General features: G+C 35.5%; 1 protein-coding gene across 2 annotated transcripts in view; it reads right to left on the bottom strand.

The window, feature by feature from the left end:
* The window catches only part of CTNNA3 (catenin alpha 3), a 1821555-nt gene that overhangs the window by 36275 nt on the left and 1757797 nt on the right, over positions 1-27483 (bottom strand). For both annotated transcript variants that reach the window (XM_045069885.1, XM_045069886.1), the window contains exons 16-17: positions 26870-26975; positions 20562-20696 (exon numbers count right to left, since the gene is read on the bottom strand). In XM_045069885.1, coding sequence (XP_044925820.1) covers positions 20562-20696; positions 26870-26975 — 241 coding nt within the window. The remainder of the gene's footprint in view (positions 1-20561; positions 20697-26869; positions 26976-27483) is intronic.

Genomic DNA, 27483 nt, shown 5'->3' with positions numbered 1-27483 from the left:
CACCTGCTTAAACCTTAATCAAATACAATATGAAATGTTCTAAAGATGTTTCTCACTTGCAAGAATGGAGATAATGGGTAAAGTTGCATTTTGAAAAAGCTCAACCCTTGTTTATGTCTTATTTCAAGATTTAGTGTTTCTGGATCACTCCATTTTAACATGGAATTTTTTTCATATAAATTCCTGCCCCAGAACACTTAGCACCTACTTTTTCTTTTACAGAAAGAAAAACATATTTGGCATAGGTGAATCTTTGAAAGGGTTAAAGGACATTTTGCCTTGATTTCTGAGAACTCAGTACTTATCTCTTCAATCTCCATTAAAACAAACTGATCTTAAAATTATTAAACTAAAATTAGGGCAGAATGTGGGAGAGGCTCTCTGGTGGTATGAAGGGCAGTGGGGATGCATTAGAGTTTCAGAATGATAGCAAGATTACTCCAAGAAAGCAAGATTCCAAGAAGGGTTGCAATAGAAGTGTCCATTCAAATTTGTTTTTCCTTCCTTGCTTCTTTCCTTTCTCCAGTATGCTTTCTGATCTTACAGGGAACGTCTTACAGGGAAAAGTGAGAGAATACAAACTGAAAAGATATTTATGATAGAGGAATTTGTAACATAAAATTTTCATTTACTTAAGGGATATTTGGGTTTCAGAGACAGAGAAATGTATTGGTTAGGAGTGCAAGCTTTGGGATTGAAAGACCTTGATTTGAAGCTTAGTTTCCCCATACACTAGCTATGTCATCTCAGAGACCAGTTACTTAATTTTGCCTCAGGTTTTAATTTGCAAAACTGGACAATAACAGGGATATTTTAAAATTATTTTGAAGATTCAATGAAACAATACATGTAAAGAATTTAAAATATTGTCCCACACATACATAGCATGCCCCAGGAAGAGTTAATTACTGCCCTTATTGTTGTTATTGTAAATAGCAATGCTATTTTTTTTTATTTTTAAATATGCATTATTTTAAATGCTAAAGTAAAAGTTTCACACAGAGATCTGACTGAATCACAAATGTACATATACTCAAATTATATATATATTCAAATATATACTCAAAAACAGACAAATATTACTGATTGTATACTCCAGTGAGAAATAATACTGTATTCTGAAATGATACTGGAAAAAAAATATCTCAAATGATCTTACATCAAACCCACTTGCTGTATGCGGCTAGCAAGTTGCACGGTTGGGTGACTAAGTGCACCTTTCTACGAGGATTTCCATTTATACTGCCTCATGGATCCACAGATAGAACAATATGGGAGCCACGTAGGTGTAGGCATCATGGACAGCTCCCTATTTTTTTTTTTTATTCAATTTCTTTATAGAGCAGAAACCCCTTTGAAAAATATTTGGGTTAAATTTCTGGTCTAAAAGAGCTGAGTTCTCTTCTTGACTTCATCTTGCAATAGCTATGGGAACATGGATAAATCACGAAACTTATATGAGACACAGGTCCATCATTTATAAATAGAAGCAATGATACTCACTAGGCAGATAGAGAAGATGATGTATCTAAAATATAGCACTTTAACCATCTTGAATAATAAGTCAAATAACAAAATACCTTACATACCAAAATAGCAAGCTATTCATGTATTATTATATCAAAACTTTAAATTAAAAAATCAAGCACAAATTTACCTTTGAAAAACCAAATGTTTGTAGGGGTGGCTGGGTGGCTCTGTTGGTTGAGCACCTGTCTATTGATTTGCCTCAGGTGATGGTCTCAAGGTCATGGGATTGAGCCCGACCTTGAGCTCTATGTTAAGCCCCATCCTGGTCTCTGCCCTTAGCATGAAGTCTGCTTCAGATTCTCTCTTTCTCTGCCCTGCCCCTCTGTTCTCTCTCTCTCAAATAAATAAATGAACTTAAAAAACAAACAAGCAAACACTAATGCTTGTATGTATATACACATGTATTTTTATACTCAGGCAAATGTTCTTGGTATATTCCCAGAAATCATTGCTAAAACAGAACCTTTTTTACCCTAGAAGCCCTTTAAAGTCTGAAATTTTGTCAAGAATAAAAGCCAAGTCCTCTTGTATGAACTAGTAGACCATCCTTCTCAGCTTTCACATCACTTTTCTCAGTGCAGACCACAAATAGCCCAAATATGTACACTGACCCCTCCAGAGTGGAAACAAAAAGGAGTTCTTCACCTTCCCCTTTCTTTTCTGCTCATTCCGGGCACTTGACACCATCAGGCAAAACTGTGCCATTGATAGTACTGCACCTGGTCTGGCTGGGCTCCCAGGTGGAGAAGCAGATGTATAATGGACTATGTGAAAATGCTCCATGAAAGAAACGGTTCAACAAACAAAATTAGTGTGACAAGGCCAAGGATTTCTCTTCCTTCTGTTCCACCCTAATTTATCATCCAGAAAAAGGAATTGCCAGATAAACTGTGGAAGAGCACAATTAAGAAGAGGCACAAAATGAAGGAGTTGTGCAGTGGCATCCCCTGGATATTGCTCAGGAAGAGAGAATGCAGACTAAGGCATTCAGCTCATATGTCCATGCATATGGAGCCATTTAGCTAGCGTATGGAATGCTTCAGGTTGTCCCAGGGATATAGACAAGCAACTAAATATTGACTCAGCAAGAGCTCAAAGGAGAGGTCTAATTAAATTAAATGGTACAAAGGGGAGGCTTGTTTCATAGACTCCAGTAATTGCTTAAGACACAAAAGAGACCAAATAAAGGTCAAAAAAGTATAGTAATAACCAAGCAGATGTTTGTAGTGTGATGGAGGGAAAGTATAAGCATGGAATGACTGAAAGTTCAAAGGCCTTTGTTGGCCCAGTTATGAAGAATGATTGGATGTTGCCATGACCATAGACAATTAGTGGTGTCTTTTAAGTAGCTGACACTGATGTATGCATCAGCATGCTGGTTTTTTATTTTACTTTAATGTGTAGAAATGCCTCAGGGTAATGCCCTATCCTTGGACAAACTTTACTGAGATCTCATGGAGGATATTTGTAATACTCTTGAGCTCTAAAAAATGATATGTTTCAAGTTCCACTTCAGAAAGGAGTGAGTATGAAGTACCCTGTGGATGATTCCATTGTACCCATGGTTGGCTATTTCAGAATACAATGTGGGGAATATGGGATAGCATGTATGTGAACAGAAAGGCAGATTAAAAAAGGACTCTAGTTTCATCTCTGTGAACTCAAAACCCTAAAACTAAATGTTGGGGGTGGTAGAGCCCCTCCTAGGTGAGAGGGAGATAGAGGTTGGAGGTGGAGGAGAAGAAGGAGCAAGAGACAGATCTTCCTTGTACTTAAGTTCCCTGAGCTTTAACTTCTCATTTATAAAATAAGAAATTTATAAATCAAACTTTCTTGAAGCATTGTTGTGTACATAAAATAATTAATGCATAACAAGGATTTAAGATGCCTGGTTAAGAGTTTGATAAATGTTAACTGTCACCATTGTTACCATTACTCTTATTACAATTATCACAGAGGAAGAATAAAACCTTGTCCTGGAAAAGTGCCTCATCTTCTCCAAGTGTGAGATATGAACCCTGAATCTGCTCAAATGTCCAATTTACCCAAGCTTCTGTGCTCTTCTGCTGGGCAGCTTGGCATGGATGTATATGCTTTAGGGTCAGAGGACTGGGTTTCAGATCTTGCTCGGACTCTCAATAGCTTTGTGATCTTGGAGAAATTGCTCAATCTCTTTAAGTTTCAGTTTCCATATCTATAAAACAGTGATAATACCAACTATCTCATGCAGCTTCATTTTGGTAAGGATTATGAAAGCAAGTGAATTTCAAATATTTAGTTCAGTACCTAGATTAATAAGCAGCAAACACACACACACACACCACTCTTTACTCCTTTAACTCCAAATAGAACCTAATTTTTTAGCTTAATGAAATGTAATCATATCACCAATTCTCTCGGTCTCTTGTTAGTCTCTGTTTGTCTCCATCCCTCTCACTCTTATTCAGACACACACACATACACACATACACACACGTGTGCATACACACACAAACTTGCAAACAAAATATTTATGGGTCTATACTTACACCATTCTTTTTTTAAAAGATTTTATTTATTTATTTAACAGAGAGAAAGAGAGATCACAAGTAGGCAGAAAGGCAGGCAGAGCAGGAGGGGGAGGCTCTGCTAAGCAGAGAGCCCCATGCAGGGCTCAATACCAGGACCCTGAGATCATGACCCTAACGCAGAGGCCCAACCCACTGAGCCACCCAGGCGCCCCTATACTTACACCATCCTTTAACCCAAATAGGTCTTTCTTGATTTATTATTAAATATTATCTTGCATTTTAAGGTAATTTACATTTTTAGCTTTATTTCATAGAGCTTTTCTCCTCTCCACCTAACCAAATTCTTCCAATCCTTTATTATGTAGCTCAAATTTTCTCTGAAATTCTTCTGACGACCCAAATTAGAGTATTTTATTTGCTACAGATCTTTGGCATTTATTGCCAAACACATTTAGTTTACTAATTTTGTACTGCTCTTAAACATTTTGGTAACATATTTGACTACTGCTCTCTACCCAGCATCTTAAAATCCCATGCCATCAGAAATGTTAATCTTGCCAGAATGAGTCCTCTGAATTTGGGGTAGCTGAATTCTGCTCTATATTGTAACTGAGATTCTGAACATGTGATATTTGCATAAAAGCTCTAATGTTGGGTAAAAACATCTCTCCCAAACTTTCTTCAAATCCAAGAGTTAAAAGTCTCCATTTGCATTGGCAACAAAGAAATTAAAGTCCAAGGAAGTTAATGTATCCATCTGAAGATCTCTTACCTTGTGCAAAATACTGTTAAGGATAGCCTAAACCTTATTTGTGCCATCCTTCCAACACTCATCTACCATGTGTGAACCAAACCCTAACACTGGCACAGAAGCAAAGATAATTGTTCATCCTCAAAGCCCAAACCAAGTGCTACTGCTTAAAACAGCAATGGACAGTAAGTTATTTTATGATACACAAAGGTATTACCTACTGAAAGGAGAACATTTTCCTAGCTTCTTCCTTTAAGCTTAATTTGAAATAAACTTAGAACAATTAGATGAAACATATTAGTGAATACTATCACTTTAGGGTAGCATTAACATTATTCCAAATTAGCTAATACTATTACTGCTACTAGCTAATATTTAATGAGTGCCTGCTAAATGCTAGACAGTACTCTAAGCATCTTACAAGCAGTAGTTTATTCCCGTCTTCTAAGGTATTTATTAGCTAGTGAGCAAGGATTCTAACCTTCCCTTTTCTAGTTCCGGGATGATGGAGGCCTCACAGTGAGACTCCAGAGTACATAAACCCTGATTCTGAGCAAGGAAAGAAAAGTTCCCTTCCAACTCATATCAAACCTAAATGTGAGCAGAAAGTAAGAACTTTGTTGTTTTAAGTCATTAAAAATGAAAGCTGTTTGTTATGACAGTAGAGCCTAACCTGAGTAATTCAGTGTTGTTGCCCAGAAAAATCTTCCTTAAATGTTTTTTTTTAATTAAATTCTTTTTCATGCTATGTGATACAGAACCTGAGGCTAGACTAAAAATGATTTGTCTTTGTGCATAAGAGGAATAGATTTGTATTTCACATTTGGTTGAATGCATAAGTGAAAACTTTCATGAAAGAATATCAATTTTGCCATTAGCAACAAGAAATAATACCACATGTGTGTGTGTACACATATACATGCAGTACTTGCTCATATGTTCACAGTATAAGTGATATCTAAAGATTAGTTATCCCTTTTGAAACAACACAAAGGTTTATTACACAAGTCAACCATGAATTGCCTGTCCTAAAATATCTATTATTGCAAAGAGATGACTTAATGCACTCATTTCCTTAGAGTTTTCAATTGTTATTTTTTGTGATCAGCAGAAAAGAGCATTTCTAAATCATTTTCACAGCTCTCTCCTGCAAAACCTTCAATAAATTAAAATTTAATGTTTTAGTTTTAGGTGTTATTGAGAGTCAATGTAAGAAATGGCCATTTGAGCATTTATGTCTTTATAGACCCTTAGGTTAGGACATCATTATGGTACCAAGTGCTACTGAGAAATGCATATACTATCATCAAACAACATCTATATGATATAGTAAATTCTTAATTTCCAGTTAACTTCTTGATTTCTTTTTTTTAATATTTTATTTATTCATTTGACAGAGAGAGAGCAAGAGTGAGCACAAGCAGGGGGAGCACCAGAAGGAGAGCAAGAAGCAGGCTTTTCCCGGAGCAGGGAGTCTGTTGTGGGACTTAATCCCAGGACCCTGGGATCATGACCTGAGTGGAAGGCAGATGCTTAACCAGTTGAGCCACCCAGACACCTCACTTCTTAACTTTGTAATGCTCAACTGGGTTAACTAATTTAACCTAAGACTTAGTAACACCCATTTCTTTGTTCTTAATTAAAAAAAAAATCGTCAAAGCCTGCTTTTATTTTTAGTTTCTGGTTCTTATGTTTTTCTTGATTTGTGAAAATGCTGCAGTTTTTCAAGAGCATGGGTATACAAATTCTATTTGTAAATTAACATTTTCTATAATAATTTTTTTGCTGTCTTTCTTTCCCAACTGAATTCCTTGAAAATAAGGACCTGACCTGTTCACTCATTTCTATATTGTTGTATCAGGGCAGCAAACTGAAGATAGGTATATGTTAGTGGGGAATAACAAAGAACTCTGAAACTAGAACCTATACTCATATTTCCACTCCCTCACTTAATAACCATATGACATTTGGCAAGTTATATTCATTTATTAGCTTTAGTTTTCTTATCAACAAAATGCCGCAAGTTTACTTTAGCATTATAAAAAGGATAAAATAAAATTTATGAATGTGTCAGTAAGAGTGTTGCAATCACCAAATTAAGCAAATTGTCCTATCACCCCCTTTCCATCCACAAAGAAATGACAGTAAAGAACACAATGATAACAATCATTTGTCTCTTGAGGAGATATCTACAAAGAGCCTGAGAGAAATATTTGAATGTTGTTTACTGAAGGACTGTTCTCAAAAGAAGGGCAGGGAAGTGAGAAGCATAGGATGGGTAAAGGTACAGTTAAATAACATCATTAGTCTCAGCCAAAGATCGGCTATGGCCTTGTCTCATATGGACTCTTGTCTCTATGGACTGTGAAACTGCCCAGCAGAATCGGTTCCATCTTGAGGCAAGGAGTCCAGACTTTTGTATCCTCCTCTCCTTTGGTCACTGGCTATAGGTTTCTAGGGCATGCGGGTATAGAGGTGCATAATCATGCAAGGTGAAGACAAGTATCTAGGGAAGGGAGCAGCTAAGGGGATGTGAGCAGCCAACACTTGCAGTAGCTGGAAAATGGGTGAATTACCAGGAAAGGGGATCCTGTAGGAAGAATAACAACATCTGTAACAGCATTATTAGTTTTCCCTTAATTCTTATCTTCCATAATCTAATAGTTCTCAATCATCTTTGATTGGTGGTGGTGTCTGGAGACATTTTTGGTTTTCACAGCTGAGCTGGGGAGGGGCACGGGGCACTGACATCCAGTGGGTAGTCTATGCTACATATTTACAATGCACAGTATAGCATCCCACAACAAATAATTACCCAGCCCCATTCCCAAATACTAATACTGCCAAAGATGAGAAGATCTGAAATAAACAAAAATATAGATGTCAATACATAATATTTATTATTGACAGTTATTGATCTGCTATTAATATCATTCAGACTTTACTAATCAAAAGGGGGAAAATGTGAATTGTTTTGATTTTGTTAGGGAAAACACACACACACACTTCACACAAACACATCATCATAGGAGAATTTATCTTGTGAATATAACTAGTATTACTTCATAATCTGCAGCAAACACAAATTCAGCATGACCCATGGGCTGAAAGGACTACTTTTGCAGATGACATCCCACACTGCCTTGAGCCTTTTTTTCACATCTGCTTTCAGTTCCTCCTTATCAACACCTTTGAATAAAGGCAATTTAACACCAGCACTTTGTTGTCCCAGGATCTTTAGCTCCTTGATTTTTGCTTCTCTCCCCCTTTCTTCTGTATTTTTTTTTACCCTATCAACTGAACTCATGAACATCAGGATGTTTGTATCCAGCTCTGCTCTTTTCCTTCAGCTGTACTCTCCTTAATGGGGAATTAGATACCAACCCACAGCTACCAAATACATCCTGCTCACTTTCATGGCCCCCCTTTCTACTTCTGTGAAGTTCTGTGGTTCATGTTGTTCAGCATCCAATAGAATTAATTAATGCCCTTTCTTCTTTTCTAAGGATTGAAAACAATTAAACCAACTCTTTTTTCCTAAAACAGAAAAAGGTTTTTTTTCCATTAAGATTTACATCTTCAAATATTTTCCTTTTTAAAATATGGAACTATTTGACATATAGATAAGAGTATGGTGATTATTAGAAGGAGTAAATTTAACGATAGAGACTCTCATATCACATGTATATTTTTCTTCCATTATTACCTCCATTTCTTTCCTTCTCAAACTTTGTGTGTGCACATGCCACATCCAGTTATTTTGTCCTCTCCATCTCTTAATTGCACAAAGAGGACCTAATTTCACAAAACAAGTCACTGTTTTTCTGTGAGAGGTACCACAGCAGCCTCGGTAAGGCCATATCAAATCAATCCTATAATTCTGGACAATATATCATTTTGATATATGTCTCACTTTCTTCTAGGCCTAAAATTAATAGGGAACTCCTAAAGCATCTGATCTCATTCTCACTAATGCACATCACTGAAACAAAATTCTAGAAAGACCTTTTTATTTATTTATTTGACAGACAGAGATCACAAGTAGGCAGAGAGGCAGGCAGAGAGAGAGGGGAGGAAGCAGGCTCCCCACTGAGCAGAGAGCCAAATGCGGGGCTCCACCCCAGGATGCTGGGATCATGACCTGAGCCAAAGGCAGGGGCTTAACCCACTGAGCCATCCAGGTGCCCCTAGAAAGACCCTTTTAAAGCAAATCAAAATACAACAACTTGCTATGTCATGTTGTAATTTGCTAACTGGTGCTTAAGGGAAAATTTTGGATAGGAACTATAAAGGAAAAGGGACAGCAAAGATCAAGGATTCCAGACAAAATGGTGTAATAGGAATCTGATATCTGATATTCTGATATCATTATTTAGAAAGTTTGGAATCTATTGAAGACTTGAAACTTCTAAAGAAAAGCTTGGGAAGTACATTTTGGTTAATATCTTGTCAATCTCAGCTTTTAGCTCAATAGTAACTATCCATCCCCTACCCTTCAGCTTCTTGGGAGGCCGCTGTGCATTTGTTCTTGGAGCAACTTGTAAAAGCCAGAATAAGGAAAAAGAGCCCTGTCCTCCAGATACCAGGAATCTGTGCTCTGATTGCTGATTGCTGCTTCTCATCACAGAAGTGCTGACGAATGGGGAGAGGTCACTGTTATTGCAACATCCCCCCTTATTTTTGCAAGTACTTCCTGTTCTGGTTATAGTGACTTCCTGATCTGGCACCTTTATTCACCCCCCTTCATCTCCCTCTTTTTTTTTTTTTTTTTCCTTTTAGAAGCCAGGCATTGAAAAATTAGGACATTTAAAAGCAACCACATATACAGGAAAATTTAGAAAGTCACTGAATATACCCAGTGGAAGACACAGGCTCAAAAAAGACCTGAAAAGACTTTTAGTTTTCTCTTCAGGCTGATCCTTGGCACAAGGATAGCCTATAATAATTCAAACATAAAACAACCCCCCCCACACACAAAACAAATAACAACAACAACAACAAAACCAAGCAAACAAACAAGCTAGCAAATTTTCGGGAAGAAGGAGAATCTGATTTCAAGAGTTACCAGTTTATGAGATTCAAATGACCGGTTTTCAACAAAAAAATGTACACCATTCAAAGAAAAAAAATATGTTCCATTCAAAGAAAATATATACACAGATATAGATATGTAGAAAAATATATATATATATGAAATAGATAGAAATAGCAATAGAAATTATCCCTGGGAAAGGCATAATGGCATATCTACTAGACAACAATTTTAAAAAACTGTATTAAAGATGCTCAAAAAACTAAAGGAAGATATGGAGAGAGTCAAGAAAATAAAATATGAACAAATTGTAAATATCAATAAAGAGAAAACCTAAAAAAAAATCAAAAAGAAAGTCTGGAATTGAAAAGTACAAAAACAAAAATGAATAATTCACTAAAAAGATTAAAATTCCAATTTGAGCAGGCAGAAGAAAAAATCAGTAGACTTGAAGATAAGACAGAAAAAGGAGTAAGTCTGAGGAATAGGTAGAAAAATTACTGAAGAAAAATGAACAGAGCCTGAAGCACTTGGGGGATATCATCAAACCCACCAACACATCCATTGTGAGAGTCCACAAAAAGAGAGGCAAATATTTGATTTTTGAAGAAATTTGAAGAATATTTGAAGAAATAATGGCTGAAAACTTCCTAACTTTAATGAAAACCCTGACATTGACATCCAAAAAACTTAATAAACTCCATTTAGGATGAACTAAAAAGGACTCAAATGAAGACACATCATAATCAAACTGTTGAAAGCCAAAGACAAAAAGAATTTTGAAGTCAACAAGAGGGAAGCAACTTGTCACTTAAAAGGGATCCTCAATCAGTAATCAGTAGCTTTCTCTTCAGAAATTGTGAAGGCCAGAGGATAGTGAGATGATATATTCAAGGTGTAAAAGCAAAACTATCCATCGAGAACACTATACCCAGCAAAACTGTCCTTCAGAAGTGAATGAGAAATTAAGATTTCCAGTTAAACGAAACCTGAGTGAGTTAATTACCACTAGACCTGCCATGAAATAAATGCTAAAGGAGTCCTACGGGGTATAATGAGAAGACACTAGACAGTAACTCAAAATTGTAGGAAGAAATAAAGATATGAGTAAAGGCAAATACAGATAATTATAAAATCTAGTATTATTGTAACCGTGGTATGCAACTCCCTATTTTGTTTCTACATGACTTAAGAAGCTAATACATTTAAAAAATTATTAATCTAAGAAACAATGATTAATTGAATTTTGCTTTTAACTCCACATTTTATATTTTACATAATTTTAGATACTAATATATTAAAACTTTTATTTATTTATGTTTTTTGGACACACAGTGTATGAAGACATATTTTTGTGACCTTGACAACTAAAAGAGGTGGAGGATAGAGTTGTTAAAGAAAAAGAATTTTTGTATGTTATTGAAGTTAAGCTAGCATAAATTTAAGTTATAGTGTTATAACTTTAAGATGATAAATGTATTCCCCATGGTAATCACAAAGAAAATAGCTAAAGAATATACACAAGAGAAAATGAGAAAGAGAAGTGCACATTCACTATAAAGAATACAATCATCAATTATGAAAGAAAACATGGAGCTCATTTAATCCCAAACCTTAGTTTTATAAATAGATGAAAAAACAGATTCAAAAAAATTGATGCCTACATTATATCATGGGTCTTCTAATGTGGACTCTGGTAGTTTTCCTACTACCTCATGTTAATTTCTCACCTTAAAGCTAAAGGCTGTGTTCTAGTTAGGCTTTCTTAACAATCTGGGTTCGTGGGACCCCTCAGTGGCTCAGTAGGTTAAGCATCTGCTTTCAGTTCTGGTCACGATCTCAGGGTCCTGGGATGGAGCCCCTCCTCAGGGCTCCCTGCTCACAGGAGAGTCTGCTTCTCTTTCCCTCTGCCTCTCCCTTCCTTGTGTTCTTTCTCACTAGCTCTCTCAAGTAAATTAATAAAATCTTAAAATAAAAATAAATAAAAAAGAACCTGGGATCACTAAATCACCAATATTATCAGTTACTACTGTTTTCTGGTCAATGTTTTCCTGTATCTTTCTATTAGAACCATTCCTTACGTCTTAACATCTGTAGCAACAATCCTGGCTCAGTGTACCAATACTACCTCCTGAGATTTTGCTGTTAAATTCCCTAGAAGTCCATGGGGCTTACTTTCAGTAGTAATAAAGAACATGAGAGTTAGATTCTGGTCCTGGCTTTGCCATTAGATATCTTAGGGCAAGTCATTGAAAGTCTCTGACCTAATGGAGTGATTCGGTGAATCAGTCCATTATGCATCTGACTCTTAATTTCAGCTTAGGTCATGATATCAGGGTCCTGAGACTGAACTCTATGACAGGCTCCATGTCCAGCTGGAAGTATGCTTCAGGATTTCTCTCCCTCTCCCTCTCCCTCTGCCCCTACCCCACCTCTTGCATGCACTTTCTCAGTTGGGGGTCGGGGGTAGTTGGTGGGAAGAAGAAAAAGAGGAAAAAAAAAGAAAAGAAAAGAAAAGAAAAGTCCCTGGCCTATTTGTTTATAAAATTACTTTGAGTTAGATCGTTATAACACAAATAGATTATTTTCAAGTTCCCTGCACTGGCTATTACACCTTGGAAATAATCTATCCATGTTACAATTTTCTCAAGAAAATCTAATCCATTGTGACATCAGATTACCTAGACACCAAGAGCGTTTCTTAGTCTACTTCACTACAATGCAATATAAAAGAAAACAATATTCTATGCTAATGCTTGTTTTTAAAATATATTCTTTGAACTATTAAGGTTTATTGTTCCACTTGCCTCCTACCTAGCATTAATAAAACAAGCAAACAAAAAACACTTCAGAGAAGAAATTTATTGGCAAAGCATCTTCTTTCTCCTTTTTACTTTTTCTCATTCTTCTCTCTATTCTTCTCCCCTTCTTCTTCATTTCTTGCATCTCTCCCCATTCCATAATATGTCTCCCAGTCCTTTTTTAAAATCTCTAAAATACTTCAGTTAATTTTCCAAATCTTCTTTTACTTTTCCCAATTTTCTTGATGACTACCAATGATTGCAGTAGGTTGAGAAAGCTCATTAACTAATTCCCTTAATGTCTTAACGTGGCAAGCACATTAACCTACTAAGTCATTCTGTATATACTCAATTGCCTGAGTTCTGTAGGCCCTGGTGGCTCTTTTGGTCAATGGCTGTATTGTTGCTTTTCTCTATCATTCCTAATTGAATGCACACTGCCCCTTGATTTCTGCTACAACTGAATTGCAGTTGCTTGGCAAATTCTCAATCTTGCTGATCTTTCCCCTCAGACTGATTAGTTTTATTTATTTATCCAATTTTTTAAATTGTGGCTTTGGCACACCTGCCTCAGGGTAAGAGAGCACAATTAAACACATTAAAGGAAACACACAAAATGTGGCCATTACATAATTAATCAGTTTTAAGTAGCATACAAAAATTGTTGGCCTAAAAGCATAACATTTGGGGAAAGGGTAGTTTTAAGAATTTAAAACCATTTTAATTTTCGATTTTTTTCTCCTAAATTTTATTTTCAATAGATACAGTCTAGAATATAAAAATATATATTTCTTTATGGTGAGACTCCTTTCATAAAATACAATAACTTCCCTACCTGCTACCATGCATAAGGACACAAGAGGAACAACTGATAGAAAATGTATGGAGCTGCCCTTAAGTAACCCAGGTACATTTTAATCTTCTTAGAGTTATATGTTTACTCTATCACTAAATTAGTACAGTAATACGTCAGGGTGGCTATGGTAACTAATCAGCAACAGCACATTTAATTATATAGTTTTGTTATGATTTGCTATCATTTTTTAAATTAAATGTTTATATACTCCCTTTTCTTTGAGAGAGGATAGCCATTGAAGGCCAAGTTGGTTTCATTTTCTTGTGACTGAAAGATAAACTGAAGCTGACTCAGGCTCCATGATCCAGGCAATGCTCTGGAGCTCAGCTCTGGTGGAACGATATCTAGCATACACTATCTCTGATTACTGTATCAAATCACTACTGTTAATTTATTTTCTCTTCCAAGCAATATTGAAAAGTATTTAAAGATATGAACATCTTTACTTTTTTCTTTTGTTAAAGTAAAACTGTGGATAGAGCACTCAAATCAGTTTTAACAGAAAACTATTCCCATTTTATCAAAATATGGGATCCATCAACAGGAAGGTCTTTCTATCCCTCTGTATCTAAATGTGTTTATATCTGCACTAATCTTTATCCTTCAGGAGAAGAGTTCTTTCTTTCTTTCTTTCTTTTTAATTTCTTTTTTTTTTCTTAAGATTTTATTTATTTATTTGACAGAGAGAGAGATCATAAGTAGATAGAGAGACAGACAGAGAGAGAGGGGGAAGCAGGATCCCTGCTGAGCAGAGAGCTTAACATGGGGCTTGATCCCAGGACCCTGGGTTCATGACCTGAGCCGAAGGCAGAGGCATTAACCCACTGAGCCACCCAGGTGCCCCGAGTTCTTTCTTTCCAAATCTAATCTTTCTTCCTATTTTCCTAATTTCATTCCCTCTTCCCTGTTTAAGATTTTATTCTATCCACCATGGTCTTAGATTTTTTATAGATCTGTTCTTTCTGGCTTTCTTAGTCTTTACCTAAACATGTACTCAATTACTTCCATTTTAAAAAGTGCATAAATAAAAATGTAAGCCAGAAGATGGAGGAGGAGAAGAGGAGGAGGAGGAGGGGGAGGGGAAGGGGGAAGAGGAGAGGGGGAGGGGGAGGAGGAGAGGGGGAGGAGGAGGATGGGAGAAGGGGAGGAGTGAAGAGGGTGAGGAGAGGGGGAGGGGGAGGAGGAGGAGGAGGAGGATGGGAGAAGGGGAGGAGTGAAGAGGGTGAGTAGGAAGAAGGAGATTCCAGTAATCCCAGCTGCCCCTCAAGTCTCTCTCTTTCTTTCAGCCTCCCGCCTTCCCTCCCTTCTTCCCCCCAGGTCTCTCTCTCTCTTCCTGCTTCCTTTCAACTACAGACTGCGGGAAAATTTATTCTTTCCTTTTTTTTTTTTTTTTTTTTTTCCTGTCACTGCATACTCAGTATTTGTCCCACTATGACCTAATTTTTGCCTTTACCATGCTACTGATACTGTTTTGGAAAAGATAACACTTTATCAGTTCAAAATCCAATATACATATTAAGGCTAAGTCGACCTGAATTCTCTGCATTATTTATGATCTTTGGATACTATACCCTCAATCATTCGACAATACTCAAGGATCTTACGATCTAGAGGAGAATATATATCAAATGGCAGATAATTATAATGAATGTGAGTACTACTGTGATTTTTATAAATGTAGAAGCAAATCATAGAAACTGATAGTTGCTACCCAATATCCACTCTCCAATATCCACTCCAATATCTACTCTCCCTTTACAAAGAAAGAAACTGATTTAATTGGGTGAAATCAATGTGCTCAGATTAAAACACCTACAAACAGACAACTTTTATATCTGCAGCATTTCTTGCAGTTACATGGAGACAGATGATTAAATTCTGGCCAATAATATGTAAGTGAAAATATCTGAAGGGAACTTTAAAAATATAAGGAATGTTCACTTCTGCAATTCTTCATTCTTACTGTCTGGAATATAAAAGCCACAGCTAGAGCTAGAATAGCCATAGTTTGACCTTGATAAGAATGAAAGTCAGAAGCCAAGAATAATAAAGCAGGAAGACTAAAGTGACGGATTCTCCGATAACTCTGCAAAGCTTCCATAACAGTCCTGGATTGCCCATTCTCAGACCGTTTTTATGGAGAGAGTAAACCCCTGTTTGTTGTTTTTTTTTAAACTGCCACAGTCAAGTCTCTGTATTTGACAGAAGCACATTAAAATCAGTGTGTGTAAGAAAAAGAGGAAGGAAAGAAGGAAGGAAGGGAGGAAGGAAGAAGGAAAGAAAGATTGATTCCGGGCCCCTGTCTCAGCTATTTTTTTTTCTTATTCAACATACTTTTATTGGATTGGTTCCATCTATTTTGTTTGCATACCTCTCTCCTGAGTTCCAGAAATCTATACACAGCTTCTCCCAGAACCTTTTCTTTGAATGACACTTAGTCACGAAACTCAACAGGTAAAATCCAAATGAGTAGCTTTACTCTTCCTAATATGATCTTCCTTACATATCTATCTATATGAATATATTTACATTTATATAAATATAAATATTATATATAATAATAAATATATGTAACATAATAATATATAAATTATATATTTATAAAATAGAAATATATAATTAATATATTATAAAAGTGTATATATAACATACCTGTATCTATATCTATATATAAGGTTAGTGATGCCAGTTTTGACTAAGTAAGCTACCAAATCTGAAAAACTTGGAGGAAAGTCTTAGTTCTTCCTTCTTCGACACTCTTACCATTCAACAGAGTGACTTTAATCAACTTTCAGTTCAGAGTTTTGCTTGAAGGGATCCACTCCTCTCCATTCTCAACAAAATTGCCTTAACCTATAGTTTTCTTTCTCTTTTCTTTCTTTTTTCTTTCTTTTCCTTTCTTTCTCTCTTTTCCTTTCCCCCCACCAAAACTAGTTTTATTAGTGCAATGACACAGAGAAAGCACAATACCATTTGACATGACATCATTTTATAGATGAGCACCAGTGTAAAGTTAGATAGCTTCCCCAATAATTCTTATTACCAATAGCTGCTTAATCTCATCCTAAAGTAAAGCATTCTTTCCATAACATGCTGAATGCTCACTGCGCCTTATCATAGAAGGCTTTTCTAAATGGACCTCCTTCTGGGGGGAAAGACATTTCATCTGAAAACCTACAAAGGAGTCTGTTCTTTTCTGACAGTAACCCATACACTGGTCTCAATCTCTCCAGCAGTCAGGGCACCAGATCTCCTGACCAGCCATGCACAGACCACCCCAGATATCTGTGCAACAGAGCATTCCTGGAAAGGGCCTGCACTGCAAAAAAAACCCCACAGGACCCAGGGAGGGGAACTGCTCCAGGACGGAGAGCCTAAAAGAAATGGAAACTAAACTCTTCATCAGGAGTGCCCAGGGTGACCTTGGATCGGCCTGCAGACCCTTTGGCTCTTCTTTTCTAGTGGCCGAGTGACAGGCTGCTCCTGTCCTATGCAGGCTGCAGCCCTGAGAACCCATAGGTTTTGCGCCCCGTGGGCTTCTGTCTGATCCCTGCAGTCCCCAAACAAGGAGCACATCAGCTACCTCCTCCTGGCATAGGGGTGCTTTCATTGGGCAGGAGGGGATTGCCCCAACAGCCTATACTTTCTGTTTCAGACTGGGTCTCAGCATTTCGAGGCCCAACTCCAGCTGCCCCATGCATCACGCCAATTCTGGGGCCAACTGGTCCACCTGAGCCTCTGCGCTTAGAAGGGCATCCTCCAAAGCCCCGCTTTTCAGAGGACTTCCGATGGCATTGGTCGCTGAAGCTTTGTTCCGGGTTTTCTTCTTTTGCTTCTTGGGGGCAGTGTGGCTTTTATTCTCTTTGGCTATTTTTAAAAATCATTCCTAAATACTCCTCTGTCCTCCAGTCCCTTGTCTTTCCATCTATCACCGCCCTATCAAAAGGAGTCAATTTCCAAATACCTAGATCTGTTTACGTCCATCTCGAATTTAAAATTTTTCAATTACTCTCAGTCGCCTGCAGGGTAAAGTTAAAATGTTATAAATGACGCTTTCTGAACAGCCCCTCTTTCCTTAGCAGCTTCTCTTCTCTCCCCCCACCCCAATCCACACACCAACAGTACCAAGAACAATTACTTCCAATCACATCTGACTGCTTGCTATTTCCATGGAATGCCTTTCCCTATTTATATTTTTTTATTTCAGTTGTGCCATCCACCTTGAATCCTTGTCCTCTCCTTCTCCAAGAGTAGACATTTGTTTTTTATTTATTCATCAAGGCTTAGATTACAGCCAAGTCAGTCATAGAGCTTTCTGTCGCCCACCTGCTACGTCAGGGCAGTTAATTATCCTCTCACCTCTTACTAAGTTTTTGTGCATACTGGTATGACACAGTCTATCACATGGTTTTAGAGTCATTTGTGTATATTCGGGTATAGTTTATGTATTAATTTTACATGTACTTGATCATCCTAAAGGAAGCATCATGTATGCGCTTCAGCATCCCCCAGATGTTCTCTAACACCTGACACACAGATGGTCAAATCATAGTTGGGGTTTTGGACTAGTTAATACACTTCGGTTTCCTTCTAAATAAAACACGCTACTTCAGATAAGTGCTTGCAGACAGATGTAAGAATGACTAAAAAATAATTTTAATTGAATGCTCTGTTATGAGAATGATCTTCAAATTCTTTTATGCTAGGAATTCATCTTCTTTTCCTAAGTTGTAACACCCCAGACCCTGAAAACACTCTTCCTACTTCTTCTTTTTAATCAAATATATTTTCTACGAGTAATGCTTCAGGAATCCGATTCTGGAATGCAAACTTCACTTAGTGAGCTTTGGATAATCTATAGTTTGGAATAACAAATTTTTGTAATTTTTAATGAGTTTCCTTGCTTTAGAATCATGCTTGTTACTTTTCAAAAGACCTCAGAGAAGAGGGATGACTTAGATTAGAGCTTCTTCTCAATTTAAAAAGGAAAGATGACAAGACAAGAACGCAGGGTCACTGAGAGATTAAAGCAAGTGTTCTTTGGCACATGTAAATAAATGTATTTAAAAAGCTTTTCAAGATCTACCTGCAAGCAGATGGCTGTAAGGTATATAAAAGGAAGCTTTAGATGTTCGCTTTATTCAGATTTATCTTTTCTAAAGGGAAATTGTGGGGAAAATGATGACAAAATAGTTTTGGATTTGCAATGTTATTCCTTATTTTATATAATGACTCAGCTTTTAAATTGTAAATCATGGCTTATAAACTTGTGCTTAATCTATCTGAAAATATGGGTAAATTCGTGAATTTGAATCATCATACCAAACAGGAAATACAAATTTGTACATCTGGAGGAAATTATATTTTGGAAGAACAATTAACAGTAGCATATTTTAACAGTATATTTTTTGAGAAAGTTTATCTTCAACAACTTGCAAAAATAGTAAATAATGGGAAAATAAAATTCATATGAATTTAGGCTTTAGAATGATGGTAGATGTGTGACTGCGTGAAATAGACAAATGTAAACAGAAGATAGATTTAGGTTTATAAATAAATAATCTTGTACACATTTTAAAGGAGTATAATGTTGAATGAGAAAAGGAAGACAATGTCTAATAATTCAAAGTAAAGATACACTATTTCAAAGTGTGTATATATGTATATACATGTTGTGTGCATATATGCACTTATATGCAAGTATGTATTTATATACCCACACAGATTTCTGTGTATATGGCTTGGGACTGCTTAAAATGCATTTTTTGAAAAGTGCCAGGGCACCGATATTGCACAGGTTGTGTTGGGTTGTGTTTCCTGTTTTTTCAAGATTGTAATGTCAAGGAAACAAAATATTTTTATCTCTAATACTTATTAGACATCATTTCCACATTATTTACTTTTGATCAGTGCTCTTCAGTTTCATCATAGATTCAAGGTTGTCCACATGAATAACAAAGACATAAGCCTCTGAAGGTTAAGCCCGTTCTGAAATGTACTAGTGTGACCTTGGGGAAGTTTTCAACTTTTCTGAATGTCGTTTTTTTCTCCCAGTGTTAGTGAAAATAAAACAAGCAGATCAACAATCTCTCTGGCATGTTATTGTGAGGATCAAATGAAATAAAATATAGGCAAGAGCTAGATTGTCAATAGAATTAGTTCCCTACCTTCTACTCTCGATGGTAACCTTTTGCTTTTGTTTTTGCAATTACATTCTTTTAAAGCATGTTAGTTCACTGAGGGAAAAGTTGAATGTCAGGCTATAGAAGTCCTAGAAATTACAAATTTATAAGTATGCTGTTATCATTTGTCCTCATGAATATAAGTTCCTAGAATGTTCATGATGTTTCACTTTAACTTAAATTTATAATCTCGGTCAAGGACCTTCTCAAAGTCACTGATAACTGAATCCATTATAGATATCAAATATTATTTTATTACCATGTTTGCTCTAGAGGAATGATCTACTGTTATTAAAAGATGAGTAGAAAAGTTAGACATTATTTCTACCATGATCATTTTATAGTGGTTTGAAACTCAGGGTCACCAAAGAATTGATGAAAATTTTTCCAGACCACCTATGTACTCCACTTCTACAATTACATACAGAAATAACACTTTTCGAGGCCTGAATTTCTATGTTATAGAAAAGGATGATGGGAAAATGAATATAAATTACTAGTAATGAAGCCATTTTCTTCATTGATTTGCAAATATTTGTAAATCCATAGGCATATATTTCATAAAAATTATAAAATTCAATTCAGAGATCCATCTGCCCCCTTTTTGAAGTCAGAAAACCATGTTCTAAATTAATATCTATTTCTTATCCAAGTGGCCTACAAATCCTGATTCATTCTAAAATCTGTGGAGTAAAGACAAGTTGTACTGACATAACATTTCTTTAGATTGAATCTTTGCCAATTTAATTTCATGCAATTTAATACACTCCAACTCAGTTTATTCTAACCTACATAGACCTAAAAGATTTGGTGAGGTAAGGAGGGGTGTTACTGCTTTGTTCCAAAAATCCTTTACATGTGATGGTGTACTCACAGCAGTGAGTACAGGCAGTACTCACAGCAGACATGATGAGCTCTCCTCCCAGATTCTGGATCTCAGCTTTAACTTGACTGCAGATTTTCAGTTGGTGAGAATAAAACTTAATCTGTTCCAGATAGGCCAACAAATCTTGTTTGCATGATGGATCTGGACACTAAATAGGCATAAAAGATAAAAGTGGAAGTAACAGTAGTAAGTATATCAAAGTGCTTTAATACAACATTGGAGGTACCTTATAAGGGAGCAACTTTATTGTCATGGAGCCCCATTTCTCAGCCCAGTCCCAGATAGATTCTGATATGTTTCCAACATTAGAAGATTTTATTCATGCCTCAACCTTAATGACTTCAGCACAGATGATAGAAATAGTCAAGGAATTTTCAGACAGGAAAAGTTACATAAAATAATTGCCTTTAATTTATGAAAAGGTTAGAAGTCTTCAGATTGCATTTTTAGGTGAATCTAAATAAATATTTGAAAGGCAATTATTTCCTTCACTTAAAGTTGCTATTAGAATACTTCTTCGGGGGCACCTGGTGGCTCTGATGGTTGGGCATCTGCCTTTGGCTCAGGTCGTGGTCTTCCTGTCCTAGGATCAAGCTCTGTGTAGCTGTGCTCAGTGGGGAGTCTGCTTGAGATTCTCTTCTTCTCCTTCTACCCTTCCTATTGCTCAACTGAGCTCTCTCTTTCTTAAATAAATAAGTGAATCTTAAAAAAGAAAAAAGAAGAAAAAAAAAACTTTTAAAAGAACACTGCTTGGGACTGTTAGGCAAATCAAGTGGTAGAACATGATAACACACATTGGTTATTATTTCCCAGTTTATTAAGATGAGATGTTGACCAGGACATCTGGTTAGCATTTTAGTGCATAGATTTTTTTTTTTTTTTAAGTTTTTTTAACCACTGGGACACTCACTACAGAAAAGCAGATGGCACGTCAGCCTAGGTGGTTTTCTTACATTAAACCAGCCTTCACTCTTCTAGCAAGATGCTTGGTACCAACACAGAATACATCATTTCACAATGAGAGTAGAAGCAAAAAAATATTTATTACCTTTCAGTCTGAATTTTAAGAGTGAATTAGCAAAATGAATAATTTTAACGATCTTTATTCCATAAGTTTCACAATTTTTTTTGTGTGTGTGCCCGTACTGGAGTATAAACTTTATTTAAGGCACATTTAAAATGGCTTTGCAATTACAGACAGCAGTTTAAATTCTGCTATGCTGGCAAAGTTTGTTAATAAAAAGTATTAGGTGTCATTGTGAATTTCTAGAACAGAAATTTCAAGCAATCAGAAATAGCAAAGGGCTCGAGTCCATGACCTTTCCCTTCCCTTAGCGTTCATTTCTCCGCTTCTACTCCAGCTCAGACGCTGTCTGATTTCATCATCCTCGGGATCCTAGATAACCAAATGAGTCCATCTTTTTCTGCAGTTTTCATGTCTTCTTTTTCTATTCTTTCATCTTTCAACACGATGTGCCTCAGAACAAAAGCCCTCCCACACCTTTATAATCTCATCTCTTCCTGTTCATGACCATGAGTTCTAAAATTTTTTCAGTGTTGCCTCATTGACATTCTCAGATTTTGTTCTTGGACATCTTTTGATTCTCACCCTCTTCTTGCACCATAGTACACACTGTTATGGCTTCAAGTATCACAAAATGCAAATAACTAAATCTTTGTCACCCAGCCCTGTTTTCAGAAGATACACATGGATTTGCCCAGTCCATCATTTGTCTCATCACTTCATACTCCACACACATATTCTTCAACTATCTCATAACCCACTTTGCCTACTATAAACCCATTTTCCCCCTCTATTAACCATCTCAGTGAGGAATGCTTTCTTTTTCTCTCCCATCTATTAAATTTGGCCAGTCATTAATTTAGGATGATTCAACTCCTTGAATCTCAGCACACTTGGAACATTTTTCCTCTTTGCTATGCCCAATCACTGCTGCTCATTAGCACACTCAGCCATAAAAAAAGAATGAGATTTTGCCATTTCCAACAACACGGATGGGCCTAAAGGGTATCACACTAAGTGGAATAAGTCAGACAGAGAAAGACAAATACCATATGATTTCACCTATATGTGCAGTTGAAAAACTAACCAAACAACCAAACAAACAGAAGCAGAAACTGTTCTGTAAATACAGAGATCAAACTGATATCTGCCAGAGGGAAAGGAGTAGGGAATGGACAAAATGAGTGAAGGGGAGTGGGAGATACTAGCTTCCAATGATGGCATAAGAGGAAAACAAAAGTACAAGCATAGGGAATATAGTGAATGGTATTGTAATAGCATTGTATGGTGATGGTAGCTACACTTGTAGTGAGTACAGCATAACAAATCCAGTTCTCAAATCTCTAGGTTTACATCTGAAATTAACATAACACTGTGTATCAACTATACTTCAAAGAAGACACAAATAGATAATATATATTTAGTATCTATCCTTATTTAATTCCTGAGAAACTGCTATGCATTTATTTTTATAAGATTTATTAATCTGGAGGACAAATCTAGCTATCAATATCTGCTCAAAATAAATTTCAGGTAGATAATAGCATCAAAATACAAATATTGTTTCAAGTTGCATCTACAATATATTCTTAAGGGACATATTAGAATGATATAAGAAATGCTTCAGAAGTTTCTTTTTTGCATACTTTAAAACTGGGGGTTTTGCGGGGGATACAGTTTGGGAGGGTAGGTGAGCCTGGTGGTGGGTATTAAGGAAGGCATATATTACATGGAGCACTGGGTGTGGTGCATGAACAATGAATCTTGGAACACTGAAAAAATAATTTTGTTTTAAAGAATACATTTTTGACTCTCATAACATCAGCAGGGAAATAATTCAAATGAGGCTAGACACTGACAATATTTTGTTAAAATAAAAATATAAATTATATTTTTCAGTTGTTTTGTTCAAAGTTAAATGCATTGTGTACAGTTTGGCTTGTGATCCTTTATCTTGTGTTTTAAATGCTGTCCTATCTTGAATTAGCATTGGCTTTCATTATATTTTACACTAAAATTTCATTTTAATTGTGTTCAGTTATGATTAGGTGGGAGTACCCAGCAGATATTGTATATATCTTTTCTTCAAAAAAATTACAGTGAAGGAATATTATAGGCCTCAGACACACCACACAGAGGTAAGAAAGTCTACTTTTGTCCTCGTGTAAAACACCTTAGCAGATATTCATTTTATTTCAGTTACTCTTCATCACTTTCCTTTTTGAGATATACAGCTTCTCTAAGTAATTGAGATCTATGTATGTTTCCTACCTTGTGAAGTGTTATTCAATTCATCTAATTTAGAAGATCTACTTCATATAATGAATTACAGTGGAGGGTTGAGGAATAGAAAGAGATGCATACTGAGAGTCCAGAATCTTGGATTTGTAAGAAGAGTGCTTCTCTAACATATCATTCTCTTTGTTCATAGGTAGAATGTTTAAGAATTGTGATAGCTAACGACATCTTCTCTGTTAGGAATATACTGCCTAATAGAGACAGAATTTGTGCTAGAATTCTACAGAACTTAAGCAATATGTCTTGAATGGCATAAAGGACCTACCATACCATGTCAAGACAATTCTAAAGCCCCAAATATGCTGGCTGATTGGGACAAGTGAGTTTATATTAAAGTTCTGAATGTTAAAATAGGTAATTAGGGTGCAGCCAGAGTAGTAAATTATATTTGATTACACACAATAAACATACGTTCAGGGAAGCAAGACAGGAAGAAGGGTGAAAAAACTGAATGAAGAAAGAAAAAAGGAAAAAAGAAAGTCCAAGTAGATAGAATTAGGAAGCTCAATTAATGTAATTTCTCTTCATTCTCTCTGCATAAGAATTTTAACCTGAAATGTTAGAGAATAAAACTAAATTTAACACTATATATAGATCTAGATATCATAAGTCCGGTGGGTGGAATTGAAAAGTGGTTGATGTTTGATCTTCTGACACTCTAGTAGTAAAAGACTAGGAAGAATCACAAAAATTGTTAAATTTTTTTTGAATTAATTAGGTTGTTCAAAATAGAAAGCAACCAATGTTCCAGCAGATACTTTTCATAATACACAGACACTGAAAATTGTCTTTTATTATTCAATTGCATTCCACAATAAATTTCAGATATTATTTGCTGTCTAATTATTTTTAGAAATTTTAATCTTTCAAATATCAGAAGCACAGTCATAGACAATCTCCCCAGATGATCTCTATAATAAGAGTCAGCTTCATAATTATCATTTTTGATTCTTCAGAACCCTATTTGTTCAGAACAAAAGTGATTTGAAACTACTCTCCTCTATGAAGTGGAAAGAGCCAAAGAGGATCATCTATAATTTTTTCTTGTTCAATGACTGTTTCTTTAAACTTCTTTTAAAATGTGAAAGCTGTGGAAGCAAGACAATATATTTACTTTCTTCCATGTGATTTGGATCAAGCTAAAAACAACAATATAATGTAATAAAGCTACATTATAAAAGTACCTATACTGAGGTGAATCTGATGCAATTAAAAAAGATCAACATAAAAAAATTTCCAAGTGACCCAATTTTTTGAACTTTGAAAGCTGCATTCTAAGAGAAACAGAAGCACATTGACAGGAAATATTAAATATTTAAAAAGTTATCACCACACATAAATCTGTCTAATGCATTATGGTTTCACTTACTCTACTTAGTCTCTCTCATAAAAGTAAATGCAAAAAATTCTATAATCAGAAAACTATCAGTGGATTTGTGTTTCAATCACCTATTTATACTCTATATACTATTTATATTATATATACTATATACTAAAAAGATTAATAAAATGCTTATAATGCTTAAAATAGCAAGATACTTAAAATATACATATGTATATTCAAGAAATATTTTAAAATGTTTGTATCTGTCAGTATTCTTGTTTGTTTTCCCCATATCTAGAAATATCTAATAATACAATTTAAAGGTGATCATGTTTCAAAAACCAGAGAATAAAAAAAGTACATAATAAGAAGCAGCCCAATAAAGTTTCCCTCAAAGTATATAAGCAAGAAATGATGTAGAATAGTTGCAAAATCAAAAAGAAAAGTGCTTTTTTTTCCCAAAGGAAAATAAATATATATTATGAAGGTGAATACTATAAAAACGTACAATACTATACCTTAGTTTAAAACATTAAGTATATTTCTCAATACATTAACTAAAGTCACTGACAGAATCTTCAATTAATGTTGAGCTAAAGGTAATTAATAATGTAGCTGTTGCTCAAAAAATTGTAACAAAGACAAGAAAAATCTGAAAAAAGTGAGTAATGTATATAATTGTTAAACAATTATATTGTGCACCTGAAACTAATATAATCCTGCATGTTAATTATACTTCAATTAAAATATAAAAAAATAAAATTTTAAAATAAATTAAAATTAAGAAACATAGCAAAAAAGAGAACAAACCGTTGGTTGTCACAGGGAAGAGAGTGGGGGGATGGGTCAAATAGAGGAAGGGAGTTAAGAGGTACGAGTTTCCAGTTATAGAATAAATAAGTCACAGGGATGAGAAGTACAACATAGGGAATACAGTTAATAATATTGTAACAACCTTGTATGGAGACAGATGACAACTACACTCATAGCGTAAGCATTTTGTAATGTATATAATTGTTGAATCACTATGTTGTACACCTGAGATGAATATAATATTGTATGTCAACTACAATTAAAAATGTTAAAAAGATGAAACAAAAAAGGAAAGGAAGGAACCCAAGTGCTTAGAAACTTTAGCATTTGCCTCCATAAGGAATATATGCTTTCTGCATTTTGTATCTTCACTTTAGTATTCTACTATCAATATTTGTCTTAGAATTTTATACAGAATTCCAGAATATATTGTCAACATTAAAATCCTAACATAATAGAATACTGGAAGATACTGATTTCTGAAGAGCAAAATAAGAAATCTAAGGTATTAAGAAAAAAAAAAAAACTAACATTGAGTCTTAGAGCCCATTAAAGTAATCTGAGTTTATTTAAAACTCAAAAAGTTGGTATTTTAAATAATTTTAATATATCTTTGAAGCTCAAAAATCTAAGGAATAATAAAGCATTGAATAATAATAATAATAATAATGCCTTAAGAAATAATTAAGCTGCCTTAGAATGATTGTCCACTACCCATTAATTATGCAGTAAGATTTTTAAATAATAATTTAGGAAAAACCAATACAATCACATAAAAATCCAACTTTGTTTTACAATCAGTGGTGGATGGCAGAGAGCAAGTAGCACAGACTTTCATCATGTCCATTTGTAGAGAACTCACCTGGTTAGCGATCTGCCGAGCAAGGACATCCATCCTTGATCCTGATTCTGATATCATTTTAGCTGCATAGATCACATCAGTTGTATGCTTTAGTGGTCCTTTGCCCCTTAAAGTAAAAGAATACCTGTAAGTTGTAGGGTCTTACTCTAAGATACAAGTACACACATGCACGCAGACACACACACACATGAGATTTGCTCCTCTGAATACTGGCCATTCGCTTTACATACTTCAGTTTTGGAGAGAAACCAATTAGACATCGGTATTAAATAAAAATTGGAAAAAAGTAAAAAGGGAAGTCCCATCGTGTTGAGATTCAGGAAATACTGACAAGAGGTGAACTCCATTTGATCTTCATTCCCAGGTATTTTAAATAGTAGATATCTCAGATTGAAGGTCTTTTCCTAATTCTAAGAGGCAACATGAGATTTGGGATGTTTTATATATGTTAAACATTGCCTTTTCATCACCAAGTCTACTTTTTAAATCTTTATCTTTATAATTCTTTTTTAAGAGGCATTATTTATTTGAGAGAGAAAACAACAACAACAATGAGCACAAGCAGGGGGAGATGCAGAGGGAGAGAGAAAGAGAGAAGCAGACTCCCAACTGAA

Source organism: Mustela putorius, unplaced genomic scaffold, assembly GCF_011764305.1.
Source record: "Mustela putorius furo isolate JIRA1106 unplaced genomic scaffold, ASM1176430v1.1 tig00003949_pilon_pilon_pilon, whole genome shotgun sequence".
In the NCBI taxonomy this organism is placed as follows: domain Eukaryota; kingdom Metazoa; phylum Chordata; class Mammalia; order Carnivora; family Mustelidae; genus Mustela; species Mustela putorius.
This window is presented reverse-complemented; position numbering and strand designations above follow the sequence as displayed.